Here is a 25000-nt window from a genome sequence, read left to right as displayed (position 1 = left end):
TGAGGAGAGAGATTTTCTCCAATGGCCATAATGAAAACTTAATGATATTTCTAAAAACAAGCTCTTATTTTTGAATGCCCAATCAATTCCCTCGAGTAGCCAACAGCTTATAGTATTGTTGATCATAGACTATGATTATTTATTTTTTTAAGACAATTAAGTCGCCTGAATGAAATGCAGTATTTTTATCTGATGTAGGTAGTTTTTCTTTTAATTATGATTTTAATTATGATAATTACTTAACTGCAACAATTAATGCTGAAGTCTGCATGTCATTGTATATTTCTTCTGATCAGCACAGAGCAATTTGACTGATCTAGGTGTCCTTGGCTGTGTGTGTGTGTGTGTGTGTGTGTGTGTGTGTGTGTGTGTGTGTGTGTGTGTGTGTGTGTGTGTGTGTGTGTGTGTGTGTTGTTGCCTGTGTGTGTGTGTGTGTGTGTGTGTGTGTGTGTGTGTGTGTGTGTGTGTGTGTGTGTGTGTGTTGTTGCCTGTGTGTGTGTGTGTGTGTGTGTGTGTGTGTGTGTGTGTGTGTGTGTGTGTGTGTTGTTGCCTGTGTGTGTAGGTTGTTCATTTTTCTCTCGATAATGAATGTATATTTCTGTATATTTCTATTTATTTCTGTATATGTTTTGTATTTTTGTATTTTGTTTTTAAATGTCTGTATATTTCTGGTTATTTCTGTGAAGATCCTCCAGGGATTCTTATGCATTTGTGATTTATTGATTGTAACTAGTTCCTTCTGCAGTGCAGCTTTCAGCTGGTTCACCTTTGCTCGTCTCTTATTGGTTCTCTAGTTCCTTCACCTTTGCTCGTCTCTTATTGGTTCTCTAGTTCCCACCGAGCTCATTGGACAAGAGCTGAGGTAAGCGCTATACAATACTTCATCCTGTTGTACGTTGTTTGTCTGTCTAGTGTGTATCTCGCTAAACGGAAACGTCATACTGTAGTCTTGTTTTGTCATACTGCACATTTCAGTCATACAGACTGCTTGTCACATGACGAGAATGATCATAACGCCCATAGTAACTCTGTGGTTTTACTTCCTGGTCCAAGTTTAACCCTTTTAATATACTGCGGTTAAACAGAAACCTCCTTCTTCTTGTCCTTCTCCTCCTCTTCCTCTTCCTCCCCCCATGAGCATAACCTGCATGGTACTGGGTTCATCATCTACTGAACCTCATCAGTCATGACCCAACCAACCATTCCCTGGGGAGCATGTCTATAAGAGTAGAGATAAGAAAACCGACCTTTAAGAGGAGAAGAGAGGAGAGAACTCGTCTACTGAACCTCATCAGTCATGACCAACATCGTCTCCTCTCCCAAAATAATAATTTGTCACACTTCACCCTTAAGCATTGATCAGGTCTCTGCTGCACTCCAAACCCCCCTTGAGGTGCTGTAGAGGCTCCTGTCTCATTTAAAAATGCAAATATAGCATTATAATAAGTAATAATAACCTGTAGACTGTGAGGGCCACCTGTAGACTGTGAGGGCCACCTGTAGACTGTGAGGGCCACCTGTAGACTGTGAGGGCCACCTGTAGACTGTGAGGGCCATCTGTAGACTGTGAGGGCACCTGTAGATGACTCCTGAGAGGAGGGGAAATTAACGTTTCGTGATCTCTATCACATGAAATTGGATTGGCCAGCTTGATGGATGACACATTTGTTCTTGGTTACTACCACTTGTATTTCTTTGTGTGTGTGTGTGTGTGTGTGTGTGTGTGTGTGTGTGTGTGTGTGTGTGTGTGTGTGTGTGTGTGTGTGTGTGTGTGTGTGTGTGTTATATTTATTATTTTTACTACACTTTTCATTATTTTATTTCACCTGTTCTATTATCATCAATTCTCCAAGGGACAAAATGTGTAAAATGTGAAAACGTGTCTCTGACTCCATTCACCTGCCCCACCCCTGGATGCTCTGGCAACATCTGTGGGAGATATTCACGACACAGAAGGTAGGGCAGCCAACCCCCACCTACCCCCTCAGCCCCCAGCCCTCCTGGGTCTCAGAACAACCCCCACCCCCACCTACACCCTCAGCCCCCAGCCCTCCTGGGTCTCAGAACAACCCCCACCTACCCCCTCAGCCCCCAGCCCTCCTGGGTCTCAGAACAACCCCCACCCCCACCTACACCCTCAGCCCCCAGCCCTCCTGGGTCTCAGAACAACCCCCACCTACCCCCTCAGCCCCCAGCACTCCTGGGTCTCAGAACAACCCCCACCTAAACCCTCAGCCCCCAGCCCTCCTGGGTCTCAGAACAACCCCCACCTACCCCCTCAGCCCCCAGCCCTCCTGAGTCTCAGAACAACCCCCACCTACACCCTCAGCCCTCCTGAGTCTCAGAACAACCCCCACCTACACCCTCAGCCCTCCTGGGTCTCAGAACAACCCCCACCTACCCCCTCAGCCCCCAGCCCTCCTGAGTCTCAGAACAACCCCCACCTACCCCCTCAGCCCCCAGCCCTCCTGGGTCTCAGAACAACCCCCACCTACACCCTCAGCCCTCCTGGGTCTCAGAACAACCCCCACCTACACCCTCAGCCCTCCTGGGTCTCAGAACAACCCCCACCTTCCCCCTCAGCCCTCCTGGGTCTCAGAACAACCCCCACCTACCCCCTCAGCCCTCCTGGGTCTCAGAACAACCCCCACCTACCCCCCAGCCCTCCTGGGTCTCAGAACAACCCCCACCCCCACCTACACCCTCAGCCCCCAGCCCTCCTGGGTCTCAGAACAACCCCCACCTACCCCCTTAGCCCCCAGCCCTCCTGAGTCTCAGAACAACCCCCACCAACCCCCTCAGCCCCCAGCCCTCCTGGGTCTCAGAACAACCCCCACCCCCACCTACACCCTCAGCCCCCAGCCCTCCTGGGTCTCAGAAAAACCCCCACCTACCCCCTCAGCCCCCAGCCCTCCTGAGTCTCAGAACAACCCCCACCTACACCCTCAGCCCTCCTGGGTCTCAGAACATCCCCCACCTACCCCCTCAGCCCCCAGCCCTCCTGGGTCTCAGAACAACCCCCACCTACCCCCTCAGCCCCCAGCCCTCCTGGGTCTCAGAACAACCCCCACCTACACCCTCAGCCCTCCTGGGTCTCAGAACAACCCCCACCTACACCCTCAGCCCTCCTGGGTCTCAGAACAACCCTCACCTACACCCTCAGCCCTCCTGGGTCTCAGAACATCCCCCACCTACACCCTCAGCCCCCAGCCCTCCTGGGTCTCAGAACAACCCCCACCTACCCCCTCAGCCCCCAGCCCTCCTGAGTCTCAGAACAACCCCCACCTTCACCCTCAGCCCTCCTGGGTCTTAGAACAACACCCACCTACCCCCTCAGCCCTCCTGGGTCTCAGAACAACCCCCACCTACACCCTCAGCCCTCCTGGGTATCAGAACAACCCCCACCTACACCCTCAGCCCTCCTGGGTCTCAGAACAACCCCCACCTACACCCTCAGCCCTCCTGGGTCTCAGAACAACCCCCACCCCCACCCCACCCTAGACCTGGGGAGGCTCCCTTTGTCTTACCAAGAAGACCCCTGTAGACCTGGGGACGCTCCCTCTGTCTTACCAAGAAGACACCTGTAGACCTGGGGCCGCTCGCTGCGTCGTGACTCCAGCTTATTGGAAAGATATTACAAATTACATTTATTTACATGTGTATTCATTCAAGAACCAATTTCCAGATGAACCGTGTTTATAGATTCCCTCCACTCCCTCTGTTTTCTAGGCTTTATTGAATTTGATCCTCCACTGCCTCTCGTTGTGTGTTCATTAAAGTTCCAGTCAGTTGGCTGTGATTGGTTGTAATGTAAGAGCGAGAACAGATCTTTCCTCCAGGCATAGTGCAGTACACTCAGCATCCCTCCATTATTCATCTCAGATCTCCATGGCATTTTAACTCATTGATAGGCATGTTTGTATTATTGTTTGGTTTGTTTTGTTTTGTTATGCTTTAAGTTTCTACCTCTCCATAAGCTATGTTTGATGCTCATGACTGAAGATGCACCCCTCAGGGTTCTCTTCCCCTCTCTCCCCCTCTCTCCCTCTCTTCCCAATGTCCCCTTCTCCCTCTCCCCCTCCCTTCCCAAACACCTCTCTGTCCCCAACACCCTTCCCCATCTCTCCCTCTCCCCCTTTCTCCCCAACACCCCCTCTCCCTCTCCCCTCTCTTCCCAACACCCCCCTCTCCCTCTCCCCTCTCTTCCCAACACCCCCCCTCACTCTCCCCCTCTCTTCCCAACACCCCCCTCTCCCTCCATCTCTCCCTCTCCCCCTCTCTTCCCAACTCCCCCCTCTCCCTCTCCCTCTCCCCCTCTCTTCCCAACACCCCCTCTCCCCCTCTCTTCCCAACACCCCCCTCTCCCTCCATCTCTCCCTCTCCCCCTCTCTTCCCAACACCCCCTCTCCCTTTCTCCCTCTCCCCCTCTCTTCCCAACACCCCCTCTCCCTTTCTCCCTCTCCCCCTCTCTTCCCAACACCCCCCTCTCCCTCTCTCCCTCCCTCCCCCCCTCCCCCTCTCTTCCCAACACCCCCCCCCCCCTCCCCGCTCCCTTTCTCACTCTCTACCCCTGTTCCCGTGCAGTGTGCTGGGCTGCCCATTGGTCAGGAAGAGACGTCTGGCGGATGCTGAGGCAGAGCAGGAGCAGCCATCTTCTAAAAGGAAGTCCCACCCTCTAAAGCTGGCCATGGACGATGGCTTCGGCGTGGACAGTGATGGGAGCAGCGAGGAGGAGGTGGAGGGGGAGGCCAGGGAGGAGGAAGAGGAGGAGAAGGAGAAGGAAGAGAAGATAGAGGAACAACCACAGGCACAGCAGGAAGAAAAGCCAGAGGAGGAGCAGGAGGAAGAGGAGGAAGAGGAGGAAGAGGAGGAGAATGTGACAGAGCAGAAAGAGGAGAGCATAGATTCAGATGAAGGTAGGTGCTGTACACTGTACTGTAAACACACACCACCATGACTCACAATGAACCAAGTGATCATGATGTGTGACTCATATTAACGGGCACTGTTTATTAATGATGATATCATTCGGATCATGACAAGAAGGGAGTGGATGACCGAGAGGATGATGGTAACTAAATACCTCTCCTGTCCATTGCTGTTTCTAACTCACCGACGTGTCCTTGACTCTCCCACAGAAGAATGCATGATCATTGAGCCGGGATCCAGTAAAACAACATGTAAAGCTGAGGAGGGGGAATGGCCTAAGAGAGCGGACTACTCCAGTTACCATCAGATCCTAGCCAACTCTCTACTGTACCTGGGCAGGGTCCCCGACACCGCAGAGACCACCTCACAGGCGCACGTTACCATGGAGACAGAGAAGGATATCACAGCTGTGGAGCACGCCACTGTGGCAGTGGAACACCCAGTAGAGGAGGAGGAGGAGGAAGAGGAGGAGGAGGAGGAGGAAGATGAGATTGAGGAGACTAGGGAGGCTGTGACACAGAGAACCTTTGAGCACCCGTATTTCACTGGAGACATTCACCAGCAGCAGGACAAGGCTGAGGAAGACGAGGAGGAGGAAGAGTATGAAGAGGAGAGGAGAGAAGCAGAGCACCAGCCACAGGAGATCCTGGATGAAGAGGAGGAGGAAGATGACATTGAGGAGGTGGATGAGGGAGTGCACCCTGTCGTCCTGCCCACCTCTAACTCCATTAGCAGCAATGCAGCAGCTCAGGGACCAGCCACACAAGGGGACAGAACTACAGAGCACTACATGCCCAAAAGGACCAGCCTCCTAGAAAACTACAACCCCCACAGGACCAGCCCAGGGGAGAACTACAACCCCCACAGGACCAGCCTCCTGGAGAACTACAACCCCCACAGGACCATCCCACTGGAGAACTACAATCCCCACAGAGTCAGCCCCTTACAGCACTACATCTCCCATAAGGCCTCAGCAGCCTCTGACATAATCGAGGTGCGCTCAGAGGATTCGGGGAAGGACTATGAAGATGAAGATGGTGATGAGGAGGAGGAGGAGGAAGATGATAGTTTGTCTCAGAGGTGGACGGATGAGTCAGAGACGTATGATATGACCCGGGGCAACCTGGGGCTCCTGGAGCAGGCCATCGCCCTGAAGGCAGAACAGGTGAAGGGGCCTCGCGACCTCCTCCTCCTCCGTCACCCCGCTGTCACCCCGGAGCTCCACCACCGCTATTTCAGCATGGACGACCGGCCCAAACACCTGAACGCCATGCGCAACAGCTGCTTCAGCAGCAAAGGTATGGATTGCGTTCCAATCAATCAATCAATCAATCAAATGCATTTTATAAAGCCATTTTTACACCAGCAGTTGTCACAAAGTGCTTTACAGATACCCAGCCTAAAACCCCAGAGAGTTTTACAGATACCCAGCCTAAAACCCCAGAGAGTTTTACAGATCCCCAGCCTAAAACCCCAGAGAGTTTTACAGATCCCCAGCCTAAAACCCCAGAGAGTTTTACAGATCCCCAGCCTAAAACCCCAGAGAGTTTTACAGATACCCAGCCTAAAACCCCAGAGAGTTTTACAGATACCCATTGGACCAGTCTCCCATATTACAATACATTATCAAATAGAAACAGACCACAGATACTCATCAGTGAGTTTAGAGAGAGAGAGAGAGAGAGAGGAAGGAGAGAGGAAGGAGAGAGAGAGAGAGAGAGAGAGAGAGAGAGAGAGAGAGAGAGAGAGAGAGAGAGAGAGAGAGAGAGAGAGAGAGAGAGAGAGAGAGAGAGAGAGAGAGAGAGAGAGAGAGAGAGAGAGAGAGAGAGAGAGAGAGAGAGAGAGAGAGAGAGAGAGAGAGAGAGAGAGAGAGAGAGAGAGAGAGAGAGAGAGAGAGAGAGAGAGAGAGAGAGAGAGAGAGAGAGAGAGAGAGAGAGAGACTCACTCCATAATGAAATTGGTGCAGTGTTTATTAATGTGTTATTGTTTGGGCCTAGTTGTGTCCTGGCACCGTTCCCATTTGTCATGCCTCTGACACTAACAGGCCGTGCCTAGTGGGGCAGTCTGTCCCAGTTCTACCCTCCTGTGGCGATGCTCATGTTCTGCCCAGCACTAATTAGAAGGCGCATGTCTCGTTAACATTCAATTTGGAGGCCAATAGAGCATCGCTTTCCCACCTCTTCCCTCTGTCTCCCTCCAGCATAGTAATAGTGAACAGGGCTCCTCAGTTCTCTACTGTATACATTAATACTACCACTTATACAGTGTCCTTTTCACTCTTCAGTTTGACCAAATGAGTTCCCTGCTCCACACATACAAATCATCCACAAGACTATACACAATTAATTGTCTAATGTGTGCGTTTTTTTGTTTGATTCAATGTGTATTTCCTGTAGTGTGTTTGACAGTGCTTTCAGGCAGATGGTTAAGCAGTGGTATGTTGTATATCTTCTAGCTGTCTCTACAGAGGGCAGCAGGCCAGAGAAGAGGGAGATCAAATGCCCCACCCCTGGCTGTGACGGGACTGGCCATGTTACTGGACTCTACCCCCACCACCGCAGCCTGTCTGGTTGTCCACACAAGGACAGGATCCCTCCTGAGAGTCAGTACCTATACCCAATACTCTTTACCCTATAACTATACCTAGTAACCTATACCAATAACCTATACCCTATACCCAGTACACAATACCCAGTACCCTATACCCAGTAACCTATACCCAGTACCCTATACCCTAGAACAATACCTAGTAACCTATACCTTATACCCAGTACACAATACCCAGTACCCTATACCCAATTCTCTATACCCTATAACAATACCTAGTAACCTATATCCTATATCCTATACACAATACCCAGTACCCTATACCCAATAACAATACCTAGTAACCTATACCCTATCCCAATACCCTATACCCAATACCGAGTAACTTATACCAATAAGCCATACCCAATACCATATACACTATTCCCTGTACCCAATACCAAATACTCTATACCAATAACCTATACCCATTTCCCAATAGCCTATACTCTGTATCCAGTAGTCTATACCCAATACTCTATACCCAATACCCTATACTCTGTATCCAGTAGTCTATACCCAATACTCTATACCCAATACCATATACACTATTCCCTGTACCCAATACCAAATACTCTATACCAATAACCTATACCCATTTCCCAATAGCCTATACTCTGTATCCAGTAGTCTATACCCAATACTCTATACCCAATACCCTATACTCTGTATCCAGTAGTCTATACCCAATACTCTATACCCAATACCCTATACTCTGTATCCAGTAGTCTATACCCAATACTCTATACCCAATACCCTATACTCTGTATCCAGTAGTCTATACCCAATACCCTATACTCTGTATCCAGTAGTGTCAGGACCCGGTTACGAACTCGGGTCTCCGGTGTGAGAAACAGTCACTTAGTAAACTGAGCCACTAATAGTCGTCAGAACCCAGAAGATGAGGCAGACACAGCAGTACTAGAGACAGTCACTTAGTAAACTGAGCCACTAATAGTCGTCAGAACCCAGAAGATGAGGCAGACACAGCAGTACTAGAGACAGTCACTTAGTAAACTGAGCCACTAATAGTCGTCAGAACCCAGAAGATGAGGCAGACACAGCAGTACTAGAGACAGTCACTTAGTAAACTGAGCCACTAATAGTCGTCAGAACCCAGAAGATGAGGCAGACACAGCAGTACTAGAGACAGTCACTTAGTAAACTGAGCCACTAATAGTCGTCAGAACCCAGAAGATGAGGCAGACACAGCAGTACCAGAGACGGTGATTTAATAAAGAAAAAAGGAAAAGATCTTCAGGCAAAATATAAATCCACAACGTCGAAAGTCATTCCAAGAGAAAAAAATGTATATCATCCAAGAGACAAGGAAAAAACAAACCTCAAAAGAATAAATACAAAAATAAACAAGAACAAAACCAGAGTACCTCAAGAAAATCCAACTAGAGAAACAAAAGTTCACAGCATTGCTGGGGCTGGGTGCTAACATACAAACACAGAGCAAAGAACTGAGGAACACTAAGGGTTTAAATACATTCAAGGGAAATGAGACACAGGTGCAAATAATAACTGGAACAAGGGGAAAACAAAAGGGTCAAAAAAGCACAATGGGGCATCTAGTGACCAAAACCTGAACAATCTTGGCCAAAGTAGTCTATACCCAATACTCTATACCCAATACCCTATACCCAATACTCTATACCCAATACCCTATACTCAATAGCCTATACTCTATACCCTATACTCTATATCCAGTACGATATACCCAATACCCTATACTCTATCCTCTATACCCAAACCCTATACTCTATACCCAATACTCTATGCTCTATACTTTATACCCTATACCAAATACTCTATGATCTATACTCTATGCTCTATACTCTATACTCTATACCAAATACCCAATATCCAATACTCTATACCCAATATCCCTTAACCCAATACCCTATACCCTATACACCATACCATATACCCAATACCCTCTCCAAGTCACACAGGAAAAAACACATTATTGTATGTGACAGGGTAATAATAGTAATATAATGGTATTAATAATAGTAATATAATAATAATAGTATAATAATAACAATAATAATATTAATAATAATAATAGTAATAATAGTAAGAATAATAACAATAATACTAGTAATAATACTAGTAATAATAATAGTAATACTAATAGTAACAATAATAATACAATAATAATACAATAATAATATTATAATCATAATAATGTTATAATATACTAATAATAGTAATAATAATAATCATAATAATAATATAATCATAATATTATAATCCCATAATAATATTATAATCATAATCATAATCGTAACCGTAATAAGAGTAAGAGTAATAGTAATAATACTAATATAATCCTAATAATAATATAATTAGTATAATAATAATAGTAATAATAATACTATAATCATAATCATATTATAATCCTAATAATAATCCCATAATAATAATATAATAATAATATAATAATTATAATAATAATAGTAATAATAATACTATAATCATAATAATAATATAATAGTAATAATAATAATAATAATTTAATAATAATATCATACTACTAGTAATAATAATAATAATTTAATAATAATGTAATACTAGTAATAATAATAATAATAATAATTTATTAATAATATAATAATACTAGTAATAATAATAATAATTTAATAATAATGTAATACTAGTAATAATAATAATAATAATAATTTATTAATAATATAATAATACTAGTAATAATAATAATAATTTATTAATAATATCATACTACTAGTAATAATAATAATAATTTAATAATAATGTAATACTAGTAATAATAATAATAATAATAATTTATTAATAATATAATAATACTAGTAATAATAATAATAATTTATTAATAATATCATACTACTAGTAATAATAATAATAATTTAATAATAATGTAATACTAGTAATAATAATAATAATAATAATTTATTAATAATATAATAATACTAGTAATAATAATAATAATTTAATAATAATGTAATACTAGTAATAATAATAATAATAATAATTTATTAATAATATAATAATACTAGTAATAATAATAATAATTTATTAATAATATAATAATACTAGTAATAATAATAATAATTTAATAATAATATAATAATACTAGTAATAATAATAATATAATCATAATATAATAGTAATTATAATAATATAATAATAATAATAATAATAATTCTAATAGTTATAATATAATAATATAGTAATACTAATAATCATAATATTCTTCTGTGTATGTGTCCTCTCCAGTCCTGGCCATGCATGAGAACGTGCTGAAGTGTCCTACTCCAGGCTGCACTGGACAGGGTCATGTTAACAGCAACCGTAACACCCACCGCAGGTACTCTACAATATATGTGTGTGTGTGTGTGTGTGTATCAGTATATGTTAATCTATATGAATGCTTGTTCTGTATGTGTCACTCTAAATCAGTTTGATGTAGACAGCAGCCTGACTTCTCCTCAGCATTCACTCTCTCCTCTTATTGGTTATCCCAGTTTGTCAGGATGCCCCATCGCAGCCGCAGAGAAGCTGTCCAAGAGCCTCAACCTTGACAAGCAGCATCTCTCCCAGCCAATCAGAGAGCACCTCAAAGAAAGTCCCAACAACAATGACCGAGTCCTGAGGTAATGATTGGTCACCTCTCTCTCTCTCTGTATCTCTCGTTCTCTGTATCTCTGGCTCTCTCTCTCTGTCTCTCTCTCGGTCTTTCTCTCTCTCTCTGTCTCTCTCTCGGTCTATCTCTCTGTCTGTCTGTCTGTCTCTCTCTCTCTCTCTCCATATCTCTCTAGTGGGTACAGGCAGTTCACAGTAGAGGTCGACCGATTATGATTTTTCAACGCCGATACCGATACCGATTTATTGGAGGACAAAGAAAGCCGGTACCAATTAATCAACCGATTTGTAATAATGACAATTATAACAATACTGAATGAACACTTATTTTAACTTAATATAATACATCAATAAAATAAATTTAGCCTCAAATAAATAATGAAACGTTCAATTTGGTTTAAATAATGCAAAAACAAAGTGTTGGAGAAGAAAGTAAAAGTGCAATATGTGCTATGTAAGAAAGCTAACGTTTCAGTTCCTTGCTCAGAACATGAGAACATATGAAAGCTGGTGGTTCCTTTTCACATGAGTCTTCAATATTCCCAGGTAAGAAGTTTTAGGTTGTAGTTATTATAGGACTATTTCTCTCTATACCATTTGTATTTCATATACCTTTGACTATTGGATGATCTTATAGGCACTTTAGTATTGCCAGTGTAACAGTATAGCTTCCGTCCCTCTCCTCGCTCTTACCTGGGCTCGAACCAGGAACACAACGAAAACAGCCACACTCGAAGCAGCGTTACACATGCAGAGCAAGGGGAACAACTACTCCAAGTCTCAGAGCGAGTGACGTTTGAAACGCTATTTGCGCGCACCCCGCTAACTAGCTAGCCATTTCACATCACATCGTTACACCAGCCTAATCTCAGGAGTTGATAGGCTTGAAGTCATAAACAGCAGAGCTGCTGGCAAAACGCATGAAAGTGCTGCTGGAATGAATGCTTATGAGCCTGCTGGTGCCCACCATCGCTCAGTCAGACTGCTCTATCAAATCATAGACTTAATTATAATATAATAACACACATAAATACGAGCCTTAGCTCATTAATAGGGTCAAACCCGGAAACTATCATCTCGAAAACAAGACGTTTATTCTTTCAGTGAAATACGGAACCGTTTCGTATTTTATCTAATGGGTGGCATCCATAAGTCTAAATATTCCTGTTACATTGCACAACCTTCAATGTTATGTCATAATTACCTAATATTCTGGCAAATTAGTTCGCAATGAGCCAGGCGGCCCAAAATGTTGCATATACCCTGACTCTGCATGCAATGAACGCAAGAGAAGTGACACAATTTCACCTGGTTAATATTGCCTGTTAACCTGGATTTCTTTTAACTAAATATGCAGGTTTAAAAATATATACTTCTGTGTATTGATTTTATTGAAAGGCATTGGTGTTTATGGTTAGGTACACATTGGAGCAACGACAGTCCTTTTTCACGAATGCGCACCACATCGATTATATGCAACGCAGGACACGCTAGATAAACTAGTAATATCATCAACCATGTGTAGTTATAACTAGTGATTATGATTGATTAAGTTTAATGCTAGCTAGCAACTTACCTTGGCTCCTTACTGCATTCGCGTAACAGGCAGGCTCCTCGTGAGGCAGGTGGTTAGAGCGTTGGACTAGTTAACCGTAAGGTTGCAAGATTGAATCCCTGAGCTGACAAAGTAAAAATCTGTCGTTCTGCCCCTGAACAAGGCAGTTAACTCACCGTTCCTAGGCCGTCATTGAAAAGAAGAATGTGTTCTTAACTGACTTGCCTCGTTAAATAAAGATTAAATAAAGGTGTAAAAAATTAAAATATATAAAAAAATTGGCATCCAAAATGACCGATTTCCGATTGTTATGAAAACTTGAAATGGGCCCTAATTAATCGGCCATTCCGAATAATCGGTCGACTTGTAGTTCACAGAGACTTTATACAGTATCTGCAGTAACCTTGACTGCTCAACACCACTTGTGTTGTTGTCAATTGCGAAACCCTGTGCGAAGTGTCAATCAGGACACCACAGTTTTAGCTCTACTGCAATGATGTGTATTTGTCATGTCACCCTCTATTCACCCTCATCATGCCAAAATAATTATAATTACTGTTAACGACCAGACAGCGGTATTATGCTAAGTACATGCTCCTTTCTTGGTATTTTCATTAATAATTCCGCCCGATAAGATAATTATGCGAGTAACAGGGCATTGAGAGGATAGGGGGGAAATAATTGCTTTCCTTGAGGAACCTCGTCTGTGGTCCGACAAAACAGACAAGCATTAAAACATAAAACCTTGTTTTTTTTCCCCCCATTGTCATTCAAATGAGCTGGTCTGTTATGTGTGCAGAGAACACACCAGAGCTGGCTAAGTATGTCACATGATATCCTTTTAATAATGGAATCCACATTGAATAAAAAGAGAGAGAGGGTATCCCAGTGATCAATGGGCAGAAAGCACACCGCTCAGTTCACCACTGTCTGTCTAGGAACACAACAGAAGCCATCTCCTCCCAGCCTGCCTGTGTGTCTATGAACACAACAGAAGCCATCTCCTCCCAGCCTGCCTGTGTGTCTGTGAACACAACAGAAGCCATCTCCTCCCAGCCTGCCTGTCTGTCTATGAACACAACAGAAGCCATCTCCTCCCAGCCTGCCTGTGTGTCTGTGAACACAACAGAAGCCATCTCCTCCCAGCCTGCCTGTGTGTCTGTGAACACAACAGAAGCCATCTCCTCCCAGCCTGCCTGTGTGTCTGTGAGCCATGAGAGAGAGTGAGAGAGAGACAGACTTCTGTATGTGTAATGTTTACTGTGAGAGAGAGAGAGAGAGAGAGAGAGAGAGAACGCTGTTTGAACCGTGATGTCATAGCCAAGGGCAGCTCTGATAGGATGGCTTGTGACTACTGTCTGTGACCAGCGATATGGGGTTGTTTATGGTGATAAGGAGAGGGAAAACAGTGGGCTACACTGTCCCCTCCCAGGACCCTCTCGTGTGTCAGTGGAGTTAACCCCAACAGGTCTGACAAAAGCCCTGGCACCCCATTAAAAACTACAGGGTTTAAAGCTCATAAATTCCATGCTCTACAATATGTAAATGTCCCCTCTGTTGATTAGAAAGCTTTTAATCCTGCCCCTCCCTCTCCTGAGATAATGACCTGCCCTGTGATTGGTCTCTCTCTCTCTCTCTCCTCTCTCTCTCTCCTCTCTCTCTCCTCTCTCTCTCTCCTCTCTCTCTCTCTCTCTCTCTCTCCTCTCTCTCTCTCCTCTCTCTCTCTCTCTCTCTCTCTCTCTCTCTCTCTCCTCTCTCTCTCTCCTCTCTCTCTCTCCTCTCTCTCTCTCTCTCTCTCCTCTCTCTCTCTCTCTCTCTCTCTCTCTCTCTCTCTCTCTCTCTCTCTCTCTCTCTCTCTCTTTCTCTCTCTCTCTCTCTCAGGCCCATGTGTTTTGTGAAGCAACTGGAGGTGCCTCATTATAGGCAGTACAGGCCCAACATGATACCCGCCACACCTCGTGCCAGCCTGGCCAAGGAGCTGGAGAAGTACTCCAAGGTCTCCTTTGATTATGCAAGCTTCGACTGTCAGGTGTTTGGAAAGCGTGTGCTTGCATCAAATATACCGACCAGCGAAACCTCACCCAAAGCCTTCAAATGTAAGGAAACGGGATGTTGTACTAACAGCCATATATATTAAACCTATGCATGCATACATATATACATAAATATATACAGTACCAGTCAAAAGTTTGGACAAACATACAGGACGAGATGATATATCTCTGTTTCTTTGCTCCTCAGCTAAAGTCTCGTCCCCAAAGTCTTCTTCTCCCAGCCTCAGCCTGCATGGAGGCTATGGGAAGACAGCCTCCTCTTCTGCCTACGACTACTCCCATGAAGCCCAGGCAGCCCACATGGCCGCTACAGCCATCCTCAACCTGTCCACGCGCTGCTGGGAGAGGCCTGAGAACCTGAGCACCAAGCACCAGGACCTGGCTAGCAAGGTAGGCCAGCCCCCTCCCGCCCCCGAACACATGCTGGGCTAGGTAGGACTACTGTATCTTTACTGTAGCTACAACTCGATCATGTCTGAAATAAGATACACTTTACCATACCTGGCCAGCAGAGTAGGCCTCCTATCACTATAGCAACCTCACTTCGAACCTTCACTAGGTCAAGGCACTGTACTGTAGACCTCCTATCACTATAGTAACCTCACCTCTATATCAACCTTCACTAGGTCAAGGCACTGTACTGTAGTCCTCCTATCACTATAGTAACCTCACCTCTATAACAACCTTCACTAGGTCAGCAAAACACTGTACTGTAGACCTCCTGTCACTATAGTAACCTCACCTCTATATCAACCTTCACTAGGTCAAGGCACTGTACTGTAGACCTCCTGTCACTATTGTAACCTCACCTCTATAACAACCTTCACTAGGTCAAGGCACTGTACTGTAGTCCTCCTATCACTATAGTAACCTCACCTCTATAACAACCTTCACTAGGTCAGTAAAACACTGTACTGTAGACCTCCTATCACTATAGTAACCTTACCTCTATAGCAACCTTCACTAGATCAGCAAAACACTGTACTGTAGACCTCCTATCACTATAGTAACCTCACCTCTATATCAACCTTCACTAGGTCAAGGCACTGTACTGTAGACCTCCTATCACTATAGTAACCTCACCTCTATATCAACCTTCACTAGGTCAAGGCACTGTACTGTAGACCTCCTATCACTATAGTAACCTCACCTCTATATCAACCTTCACTAGGTCAAGGCACTGTACTGTAGTCCTCCTATCACTATAGTAACCTCACCTCTATATCAACCTTCACTAGGTCAAGGCACTGTACTGTAGACCTATCACTATAGTAACCTCACCTCTATATCAACCTTCACTAGGTCAAGGCACTGTACTGTAGTCCTCCTATCACTATAGTAACCTCACCTCTATAACAACCTTCACTAGGTCAGTAAAACACTGTACTGTAGACCTATCACTATAGCAACCTCACCTCTATAACAACCTTCACTAGATCAGTAAAACACTGTACTGTAGATCTCCTATCACTATAGTAACCTCACCTCATTAATAACCTTCACTAGGTTAACAAAACACTGTACTGTAGACCTCCTATCACTATAGCAACCTCACCTCTATATCAACCTTCACTAGGTCAGTAAAACACTGTACTGTAGACCTCCTATCACTATAGCAACCTCACCTCTATAACAACCTTCACTGGGTCAGTAAAACACTGTACTGTAGACCTCCTATCACTATAGCAACCTCACCTCATTAATAACCTTCACTAGATCAGTAAAACACTGTTCTGTAGATCTCCTATCACTATAGCAACCTCACCTCATTAATAACCTTCACTAGGTTAACAAAACACTGTACCTCCTATCACTACCGCTGTCCTAGAGCCTACAGGTTGACAACCGCTGTCCTGGATCCTACAGGTTGAAAACCGCTGTCCTAGACGCCTACAGGTTTAAAACCTCTGTCCTAGAGCCTACAGGTTGACAACCTCTGTCCTAGAGCCTACAGGTTGAAAACCGCTGTCCTAGACACCTACAGGTTGAAAACCGCTGTCCTAGACACCTACAGGTTGAAAACCGCTGTCCTAGACGCCTACAGGTTGACAACCTCTGTCCTAGAGCCTACAGGTTGAAAACCGCTGTCCTAGAGCCTACAGGTTGACAACCTCTGTCCTAGAGCCTACAGGTTGAAAACCGCTGTCCTAGACGCCTACAGGTTGACAACCTCTGTCCTAGAGCCTACAGGTTGAAAACCGCTGTCCTAGACACCTACAGGTTGACAACCGCTGTCCTAGAGCCTACAGGTTGACAACCGCTGTCCTGGATCCTACAGGTTGACAACCGCTGTCCTAGACACCTACAGGTTGAAAACCGCTGTCCTAGACGCCTACAGGTTTAAAACCTCTGTCCTAGAGCCAACAGGTTGACAACCCCTGTCCTAGAGCCTACAGGTTGAAAACCGCTGTCCTAGACACCTACAGGTTGAAAACTGCTGTCCTAGACACCTACAGGTTGACAACCTCTGTCCTAGAGCCTACAGGTTGAAAACCTCTGTCCTAGAGCCTACAGGTTGAAAACCGCTGTCCTAGACACCTACAGGTTGAAAACCGCTGTCCTAGAGCCTACAGGTTGACAACCTCTGTCCTAGAGCCTACAGGTTGAAAACCGCTGTCCTAGACGCCTACAGGTTGACAACCTCTGTCCTAGAGCCTACAGGTTGAAAACCGCTGTCCTAGAGCCTACAGGTTGAAAACCGCTGTCCTAGAGCCTACAGGTTGAAAACCGCTGTCCTAGAGCCTACAGGTTGAAAACCGCTGTCCTAGAGCCTACAGGTTGAAAACCGCTGTCCTAGAGCCTACAGGTTGACAACCTCTGTCCTAGAGCCTACAGGTTGAAAACCGCTGTCCTAGAGCCTACAGGTTGAAAACCGCTGTTCTAGAGCCTACAGGTTGACAACCTCTGTCCTAGACACCTACAGGTTGAAAACCGCTGTCCTAGAGCCTACAGGTTGAAAACCGCTGTCCTAGAGCCTACAGGTTGAAAACCGCTGTCCTAGAGCCTACAGGTTGACAACCTCTGTCCTAGAGCCTACAGGTTGAAAACCGCTGTCCTAGACGCCTACAGGTTGACAACCTCTTTCCTAGAGCCTACAGGTTGACAACCGCTGTCCTAGACGATTGAAGCCTAATGATCACCCACTGCCAAGCCAATACATTAATATTACATTAGGTGGCATTAGTTAAAAGCAAGAGGATAATGTTGAGGTGCGGTTGCATCATCGCTCTCTTCTCAAATCAAAAGGAGTCTGCGTCTTTGACATGGGTAGGCAAACCGTTCCATAAAAATGGAGCTCTATAGGAGAAAGCCCTGCCTCCAGCTGTTTGCTTAGAAATTCTAGCGACAATTAGGAGGCCTGCGTCTTGTGACCATAGCGTACATGTAGGTATGTACGGCAGGACCAAATCAGAGAGATAGGTAGGAGCAAGCCCATGTAATGCTTTGTAGGTTAGCAGTAAAACCTTTTGAAATCAGCCCTTGCCTTGACAGGAAGCCAGTGTAGGGAGGCTAGCACTGGAGTAATATGATCAAATTGTTTGGTTCTAGTCAGGATTCTAGCAGCCGTATTTAGCACTAACTGAAGTTTATTTAGTGCTTTATCCGGGTAGCCGGAAAGTAGAGCATTGCAGTAGTCTAACCTAGAAGTGACAAAAGCATGGATTCATTTTTCTGCATCATTTTTGGACAGAAATTTCTGATTTTTGCAATGTTACGTAGATGGAAAAAAGCTGTCCTTGAAATGGTCTTGATATGTTCTTCAAAAGAGAGATCAGGGTCCAGAGTAACGCCGAGGTCCTTCACAGTTTTATTTGAGACGACTGTACAACCAATAAGATTCATTGTCAGATTCAACAGAAGATCTCTTTGTTTCTTGGGACCTAGAACAAGCATCTCTGTTTTGTCCGAGTTTAAAAGTAGAAAGTTTGCAGCCATCCACTTCCTTATGTCTGAAACACATGCTTCTAGCGAGGGCAATTTTGGGGCTTCACCATGTTTCATTGAAATGTACAGCTGTGTGTCATCCGCATAGCAGTGAAAGTTAACATTATGTTTTCGAATGACATCCCCAAGAGGTAAAATATACAGTGAAAACAATAGTGGTCCTAAAACGGAACCTTGAGGAACACCGAAATATACAGTTGATTTGTCAGAGGACAAACCATTCACAGAGACAAACTGATATCTTTCCGACAGATAAGATCTAAACCAGGCCAGAACTTGTCCGTGTAGACCAATTTGGGTTTCCAATCTCTACAAAAGAATGTGGTGATCGATGGTATCAAAAGCAGCACTAAGGTCTAGGAGCACGAGGACAGATGCAGAGCCTCGGTCTGATGCCATTAAAATGTCATTTACCACCTTCACAAGTGCCGTCTCAGTGCTATGATGGGGTCTAAAACCAGACTGAAGCATTTTGTATACATTGTTTGTCTTCAGGAAGGCAGTGTGTTGCTGCGCAACAGCCTTTTCTAAAAATGTTGAAAGGAATGTAAGATTCGATTTAGGCCAATAGTTTTTATATTTTCTGGGTCAAGGTTTGGCTTTTTCAAGAGAGGCTTTATTACTGCCACTTTTAGTGAGTTTGGTACACATCCGGTGGATAGAGAGCCGTTTATTATGTTCAACATAGGAGGGCCAAGCACAGGAAGCAGCTCTTTCAGTAGTTTAGTTGGAATAGGGTCCAGTATGCAGCTTGAAGGTTTAGAGGCCATGATTATTTTCATCATTGTGTCAAGAGATATAGTACTAAAACATTTGAGCGTCTCTCTTGATCCTAGGTCCTGGCAGAGTTGTGCAGACTCAGGACAACTGAGCTTTGAAGGAATACGCAGATTTAAAGAGGAGTCCATAATTTGCTTTCTAATAATCATGATCTTTTCCTCAAAGAAGTTCATGAATTTATCACTGCTAAAGTGAAAGCCATCCTCTCTTGGGGAATGCTGCTTTTTAGTTAGCTTTGCGACAGTATCAAAAAGCAATTTCGGATTGTTCTTATTTTCCTCAATTAAGTTAGAAAAATAGGAGGATCGAGCAGCAGTAAGGGCTCTTCGATACTGCACGGTACTGTCTTTCCAAGCTAGTCGGAAGAATTCCAGTTTGGTGTGGCGCCATTTCCGTTCCAATTTTCTGGAAGCTTGCTTCAGAGCTCGGGTATTTTCTGTGTACCAGGGAGCTAGTTTCTTATGAGAATTTATTTTAGTTTTTAGGGGTGCAACTGCATCTAGGGTATTGCGCAAGGTTAAATTGAGTTCCTCAGTTAGGTGGTTAACTGATTTTTGTCCTCTGGCGTCCTTGGGTAGACAGAGGGAATCTGGAAGGACATCAAGGAATCTTTGTGTTGTCTGTGAATTTATAGCATGACTTTTGATGTTCCTTGGTTGGGGTCTGAGCAGATTATTTGTTGCAATTGCAAACGTATTAAAATGGTGGTCCGATAGTCCAGGATTATGAGGAAAAACAGTAAGATCCACAACATTTATTCCATGGGACAAATCTAGGTCCAGAGTATGACTGTGACAGTGAGTGGGTCCAGAGACATGTTGGACAAAACCCACTGAGTCGATGATGGCTCCGAAAGCCTTTTGGAGTGGGTCTGTGGACTTTTCCATGTGAATATTAAAGTCACCAAAGATTAGAATATTATCTGCTATGACTACAAGGTCTGATAGGAATTCAGGGAACTCAATGAGGAACACTGTATATGGCCGAGGAGGCCTGTAAACAGTAGCTATAAAAAGTGATTGAGTAGGTTGCATAGATTTCATGACTAGAAGCTTAATGACTAGAAGCTTTTGTAAATTGAAATTTGCTGTCGTAAATGTTAGCAACACCTCCGCCTTTGCGGGATGCACAGGGGATATGGTCACTAGTGTAACCAGGAGGTGAGTTCTCATTTAACACAGTAAATTCATCAGGCTTAAGCCATGTTTCAGTCAGGCCAATCACATCAAGATTATGATCAGTGATTAGTTCATTGACTATAATTGCCTTTGAAGTAAGGGATCTAACATTAAGTAGCCCTATTTTGAGATGTGAGGTATCATGATCTCTTTCAATAATGACAGGAATGGAGGAGGTCTTTATGCTAGTGAGATTGCTTAGGCGAACACCGCCATGTTTAGTTTTGCCCAACCTAGGTCGAGGCATAGACACGGTCTCAATGGTGATAGCTGAGCTGACTACACTGACTGTGCTAGTGGCAGACTCCACTATGCTGGCAGGCTGGCTAACAGCCTGCTGCCTGGCCTGCACCCTATTTCATTGTGGAGCTAGAGGAGTTAGAGCCCTGTCTATGTTGGTAGATAAGATGAGAGCACCCCTCCAGCTAGGATGGAGCCGTCACTCCTCAGCAGGTCAGGCTTGGTCCTGTTTGTGGGTGAGTCCCAGAAAGAGGGCCAATTATCTACAAATTCTATCTTTTGGGAGGGGCAGAAAACAGTGTTCAACCAGCGATTGAGTTGTGAGACTCTGCTGTAAAGCTCATCACTCCCCCTAACTGGGAGGGGGCCAGAGACAATTACTCGATGCCGACACATCTTTCTAGCTGAATTACACGCTGAAGCTATGTTGTGCTTGGTGATCTCTGACTGTTTCATCCTAACATTGTTGGTGCCGACGTGGATAATAATATCCCTATACTCTCTACACTCGCCAGTTTTAGCTTTAGCCAGCACCATCTTCAGATTAGCCTTAACGTCGGTAGCCCTGCCCCCTGGTAAACAGTGTATGATCGTTGGATGATTCGTTTTAAGTCCAATACTGCGGGTAATGGAGTCGCCAATGACTAGAGTTTTCAATTTGTCAGAGCTAATGGTGGGAGGCTTCGGCGTCTCAGACCCAGTAACGGGAGGAGTAGAGACCAGAGAAGACTCGGCCTCTGACTCCGACTCGCTGCTTAATGGGGAAAACCGGCTGAATGACCGACACCAGTTGAGCATTCCTTAAGCATTTCCCTCCAGAAACCGTGAGAAAGTTGTCCGGCTGCGGGGACCATGCGAGGGGATTTATACTAACGTTACTATCTGTACTTACTGGTGGCACAGACGCTGTTTCATCCTTTCCTACACTGAAATTACCCTTGCCTAACGATTGCGTCTGAAGCTGGGCTTGCAACACAGCTATCCTCGCCGTAAGGCAATCGTTCTCCTGTATATTATGAGTACAGCGACTGCAATTACAAGGCATCGTGTTAATGTTACTACTTAGCTTCGGCTGTTGGAGGTCCTGACGAACCACGTCCAGATAAAGCATCATGTTAATGTTACTACTTAGCTTCGGCTGTTGGAGGTCCTGACGAACCGTGTCCAGATAAAGCGTCCAGAGTGAAAAAGTTGAGGGAAAAAACAAAAATATAAACGGTAATTAAAAAGTAAAAACCGTAAAGTTGTCAGGTAGCAAAATAGGTTGGCAACAAAACGCACAGCAACACGTAAACAAGTCTGCAAGTTGTGACCGGAAATGACGTGATCAACTTCTCTTGTTTTCTATCCCTCAATCTTTTTCATGCTGTTGTTGAAATCGGCCTGCTGCCAGTTCCTGGCCGCACCAGGTAGTCTTTTTTCATTATCTTCCGGCCGGATCGCTCTCTCTCTTTCTATCGCTCCGTCTCTCTGTCTCTCTTTCTCTCTCTGTCTCTCCCTCTCTCTCTCTCTCTCTCTCTGTCTCTGTCTCTGTCTCTGTCTCTCTGTCTCTGTCTCTTTCTCCCTCTCTATCTCTCTCTGTCAATTCAAATTTTTTTTTTCAATTCAAGGGCTTTATTGGCATGGGAAACATGTGTTAACATTGCCAAAGCAAGTGAGGTAGATAATATACAAAAGTGAAATAAACAATAACAATTAACAGTAAACATTACACATACAGAAATTTCAAAACAATAAAGACATTACAAATGTCATATTATACATATATATATATATATATATATATATACAGTGTTGTAACAATGTACAAATGGTTAAAGAACACATGGGAAAATAAATAAGCATAAATATGGGTTGTATTTACAATGGTGTTTGTTCTTCACTGGTTGCCCTTTTCTTGTGGCAATAGGTCACAAATCTTGCTGCTGTGATTGCACACTGTGGAATTTCCCCCAGTAGATATGGGAGTTTATCTCTCTATCTCTCTCTCCCTCGCTATCTCTCTCTGTCTCTCTCTGTCTCTCTCTCTCTCTCTCTCTCTCTCTCTCTCTCTGTCTCTCCCTCTCCCTCTCCCTCTCTCTGTCTTTCTCTCTCTCTGTCTTTCTCTCTCTCTCTCTATCTCTCTCTCTCTCTCTCTCTCTCTCTGTTCCTCCCTCCCACCTCTTTTCCCCCCTCTCTGTCTATCTGTGCACAAGAGGTGTAATTGTAGCAGCACTCTCCCCCATATTGTGACTTTTTAAAAGCTTTTTGCCTTGGCAGGCAGAGTGACTGCTTCATCATTTTTTGATTTCCTGACATGGTGTTGGGGGGATAAAAGGAGAAGATGAATGGCCATAGCAGTTCAGTAGCACAGTGCTAATCAGCCAGGGACCGTTCTGGGACCAGGGCCCGTTCTGGGACCAGGGCCCGTTCTGGGACCAGGGACCGTTCTGGGACCAGGGCCCGTTCTGGGACCAGGGCCCGTTCTGGGACCAGGGACCGTTCTGGGACCAGGGACCGTTCTGGGACCAGGGACCGTTCTGGGACCAGGGCTGGTTCTGGGACCAGGGCTGGTTCTGGGACCAGGGACCGTTCTGGGACCAGGGACCGTTCTGGGACCAGGGCCCGTTCTGGGACCAGGGACCGTTCTGGGACCAGGGCCCGTTCTGGGACCAGGGCCCGTTCTGGGACCAGGGCCCGTTCTGGGACCAGGGACCGTTCTGGAACCAGGGCCCGTTCTGGAACCAGGGCCCGTTCTGGGACCAGGGCCCGTTCTGGGACCAGGGACCGTTTCTCTCTCTCCCCACAGCCTCCATGCCACGGCACACTGCTTTGATTTCTCTGGCTCCTCTACAACCCATTTCATATTAACACTAAACAAGAGGCCTGTTTCCCTGGTCCCCCCCTTTAGACGATCTGCCAAAACAAATGGTGCTTGAACAGCACCGTTGGCAATGTTATGTCCATTGTACATTGGAGATTACAGACGTGTCTAACAGAGACAGGTGGTGCATCAAGATCACTGGGGATAGACTTGTATGTGATAGACTGTGGTGTGCCAAGGTCATGTGATTGTGATTGTCATCACCACTATCTTTTCCCTATGCAGGACATCGGGGTGGATGAAAATGGCACTCTGGACCTGAGCATGAAGAAGCCCGTCAAACGAGAGGGTACCAGCCCAGGGTTGTGTTCCCCGGACCCCTCCTCCTCCTCTTCCTCCCTGCACCACGGAGGCAGCAGTGGCATGACCTCGCCCCACACAGGCCACGCCTACAAACAGGAACAGTGGGAGGAGCCTCTGGACTACACAAAACCCAACCGCCAGCGAGAGGAGGATGTAGAGGAGGTCTGTTCTCTGCTGTCTTCGTCATCCTTCCTTTCCTCTTCTCCTCGTTAAGATCATGGAGGCGTGTTGCCATCTTTACACTCATGCCTAATAATTCAAATGTACTAAAGGATCGGGTGTGTCCTCTAATCTTCTTACTTCCACTTGATTGCACAGCTGGAGCACCACACAGCGCGGTCGTTTGCCTCGTCCGACCCTGAGGACATGGACCTGATGCAGGACTACCCCCAGGAGAGGAAGTACCCTGGAGAGGTCACCACCCCAAACTTCAAGGTCCAATTCCAACAACCCAAGGACTGCAAGAAAGATCTGCTCCTGTAAGTCAATGATCTACAGTCCTAGAAATAAAGGTGTTATCTAGCACCAGAAAGGGTTCTTCGGCTGTCTCCATAGGGGAACCCTTTGAACCTACCTCTTTTGGTTCCAGGTAGAACTCTTTTGGCATCCATGTAGAACCCTTTCCACAGAGGGTTCTACTTGGAACCAAACATGGTTGTCATATGGGGACAGCCGCAGAACCCTTTTGGAACCCTTTTTTCTAAGAGTTTGTCAATTCCCCCTGAAGGAGCGGCTTGCATCCTTTTAGTCTTCCACGTCTCCCCTTTCCCCTGAGATACTGTCATTCACCATTCCTCTCCTCTCTCCTTCTCTCTCCTCTCCTCTCTGTTCCTCTCCTCCCCTCTCCTCTCCTTTTCTCTCCTCTCTCCTCCCCTCCTCTCCTCTCCTCCTCTATGTTCCTCTCCTTTCTTTTCCTCCTCTCCTCCTCTCCTCTACT

The 25000-nt window shown here is 45.1% G+C and overlaps 1 protein-coding gene across 8 annotated transcripts in view; it reads left to right on the top strand.

The window, feature by feature from the left end:
* Nucleotides 1-25000, top strand: part of myt1b (myelin transcription factor 1b) — a 58821-nt gene that overhangs the window by 20219 nt on the left and 13602 nt on the right. For 6 of the 8 annotated variants that reach the window (XR_005053352.1, XM_036988884.1, XM_036988878.1 and 3 more), the window contains exons 4-13: nt 832-862; nt 4585-4916; nt 5139-6227; nt 7385-7531; nt 10780-10870; nt 11028-11156; nt 14582-14796; nt 14942-15144; nt 23986-24225; nt 24382-24542. Coding sequence is in view for 7 of the 8 variants with exons in the window: in XM_036988884.1 (XP_036844779.1) it covers nt 832-862; nt 4585-4916; nt 5139-6227; nt 7385-7531; nt 10780-10870; nt 11028-11156; nt 14582-14796; nt 14942-15144; nt 23986-24225; nt 24382-24542 (2638 nt within the window). In the remaining variant the exon portion in view is untranslated. Of the gene's footprint in view, nt 1-794; nt 863-4584; nt 4917-5138; nt 6228-7384; nt 7532-10779; nt 10871-11027; nt 11157-14581; nt 14797-14941; nt 15145-23985; nt 24226-24381; nt 24543-25000 lie in introns of all 8 variants that reach the window. The other 2 variants (XM_036988881.1, XM_036988880.1) reach the window with 1 other exon arrangement.

This window comes from Oncorhynchus mykiss, chromosome 9 (assembly GCF_013265735.2).
Source record: "Oncorhynchus mykiss isolate Arlee chromosome 9, USDA_OmykA_1.1, whole genome shotgun sequence".
Lineage (NCBI taxonomy): Eukaryota > Metazoa > Chordata > Actinopteri > Salmoniformes > Salmonidae > Oncorhynchus > Oncorhynchus mykiss.
The sequence above is the reverse complement of the archived record's forward strand: the minus strand, read 5'-3'. Positions and strand labels throughout refer to the sequence as shown.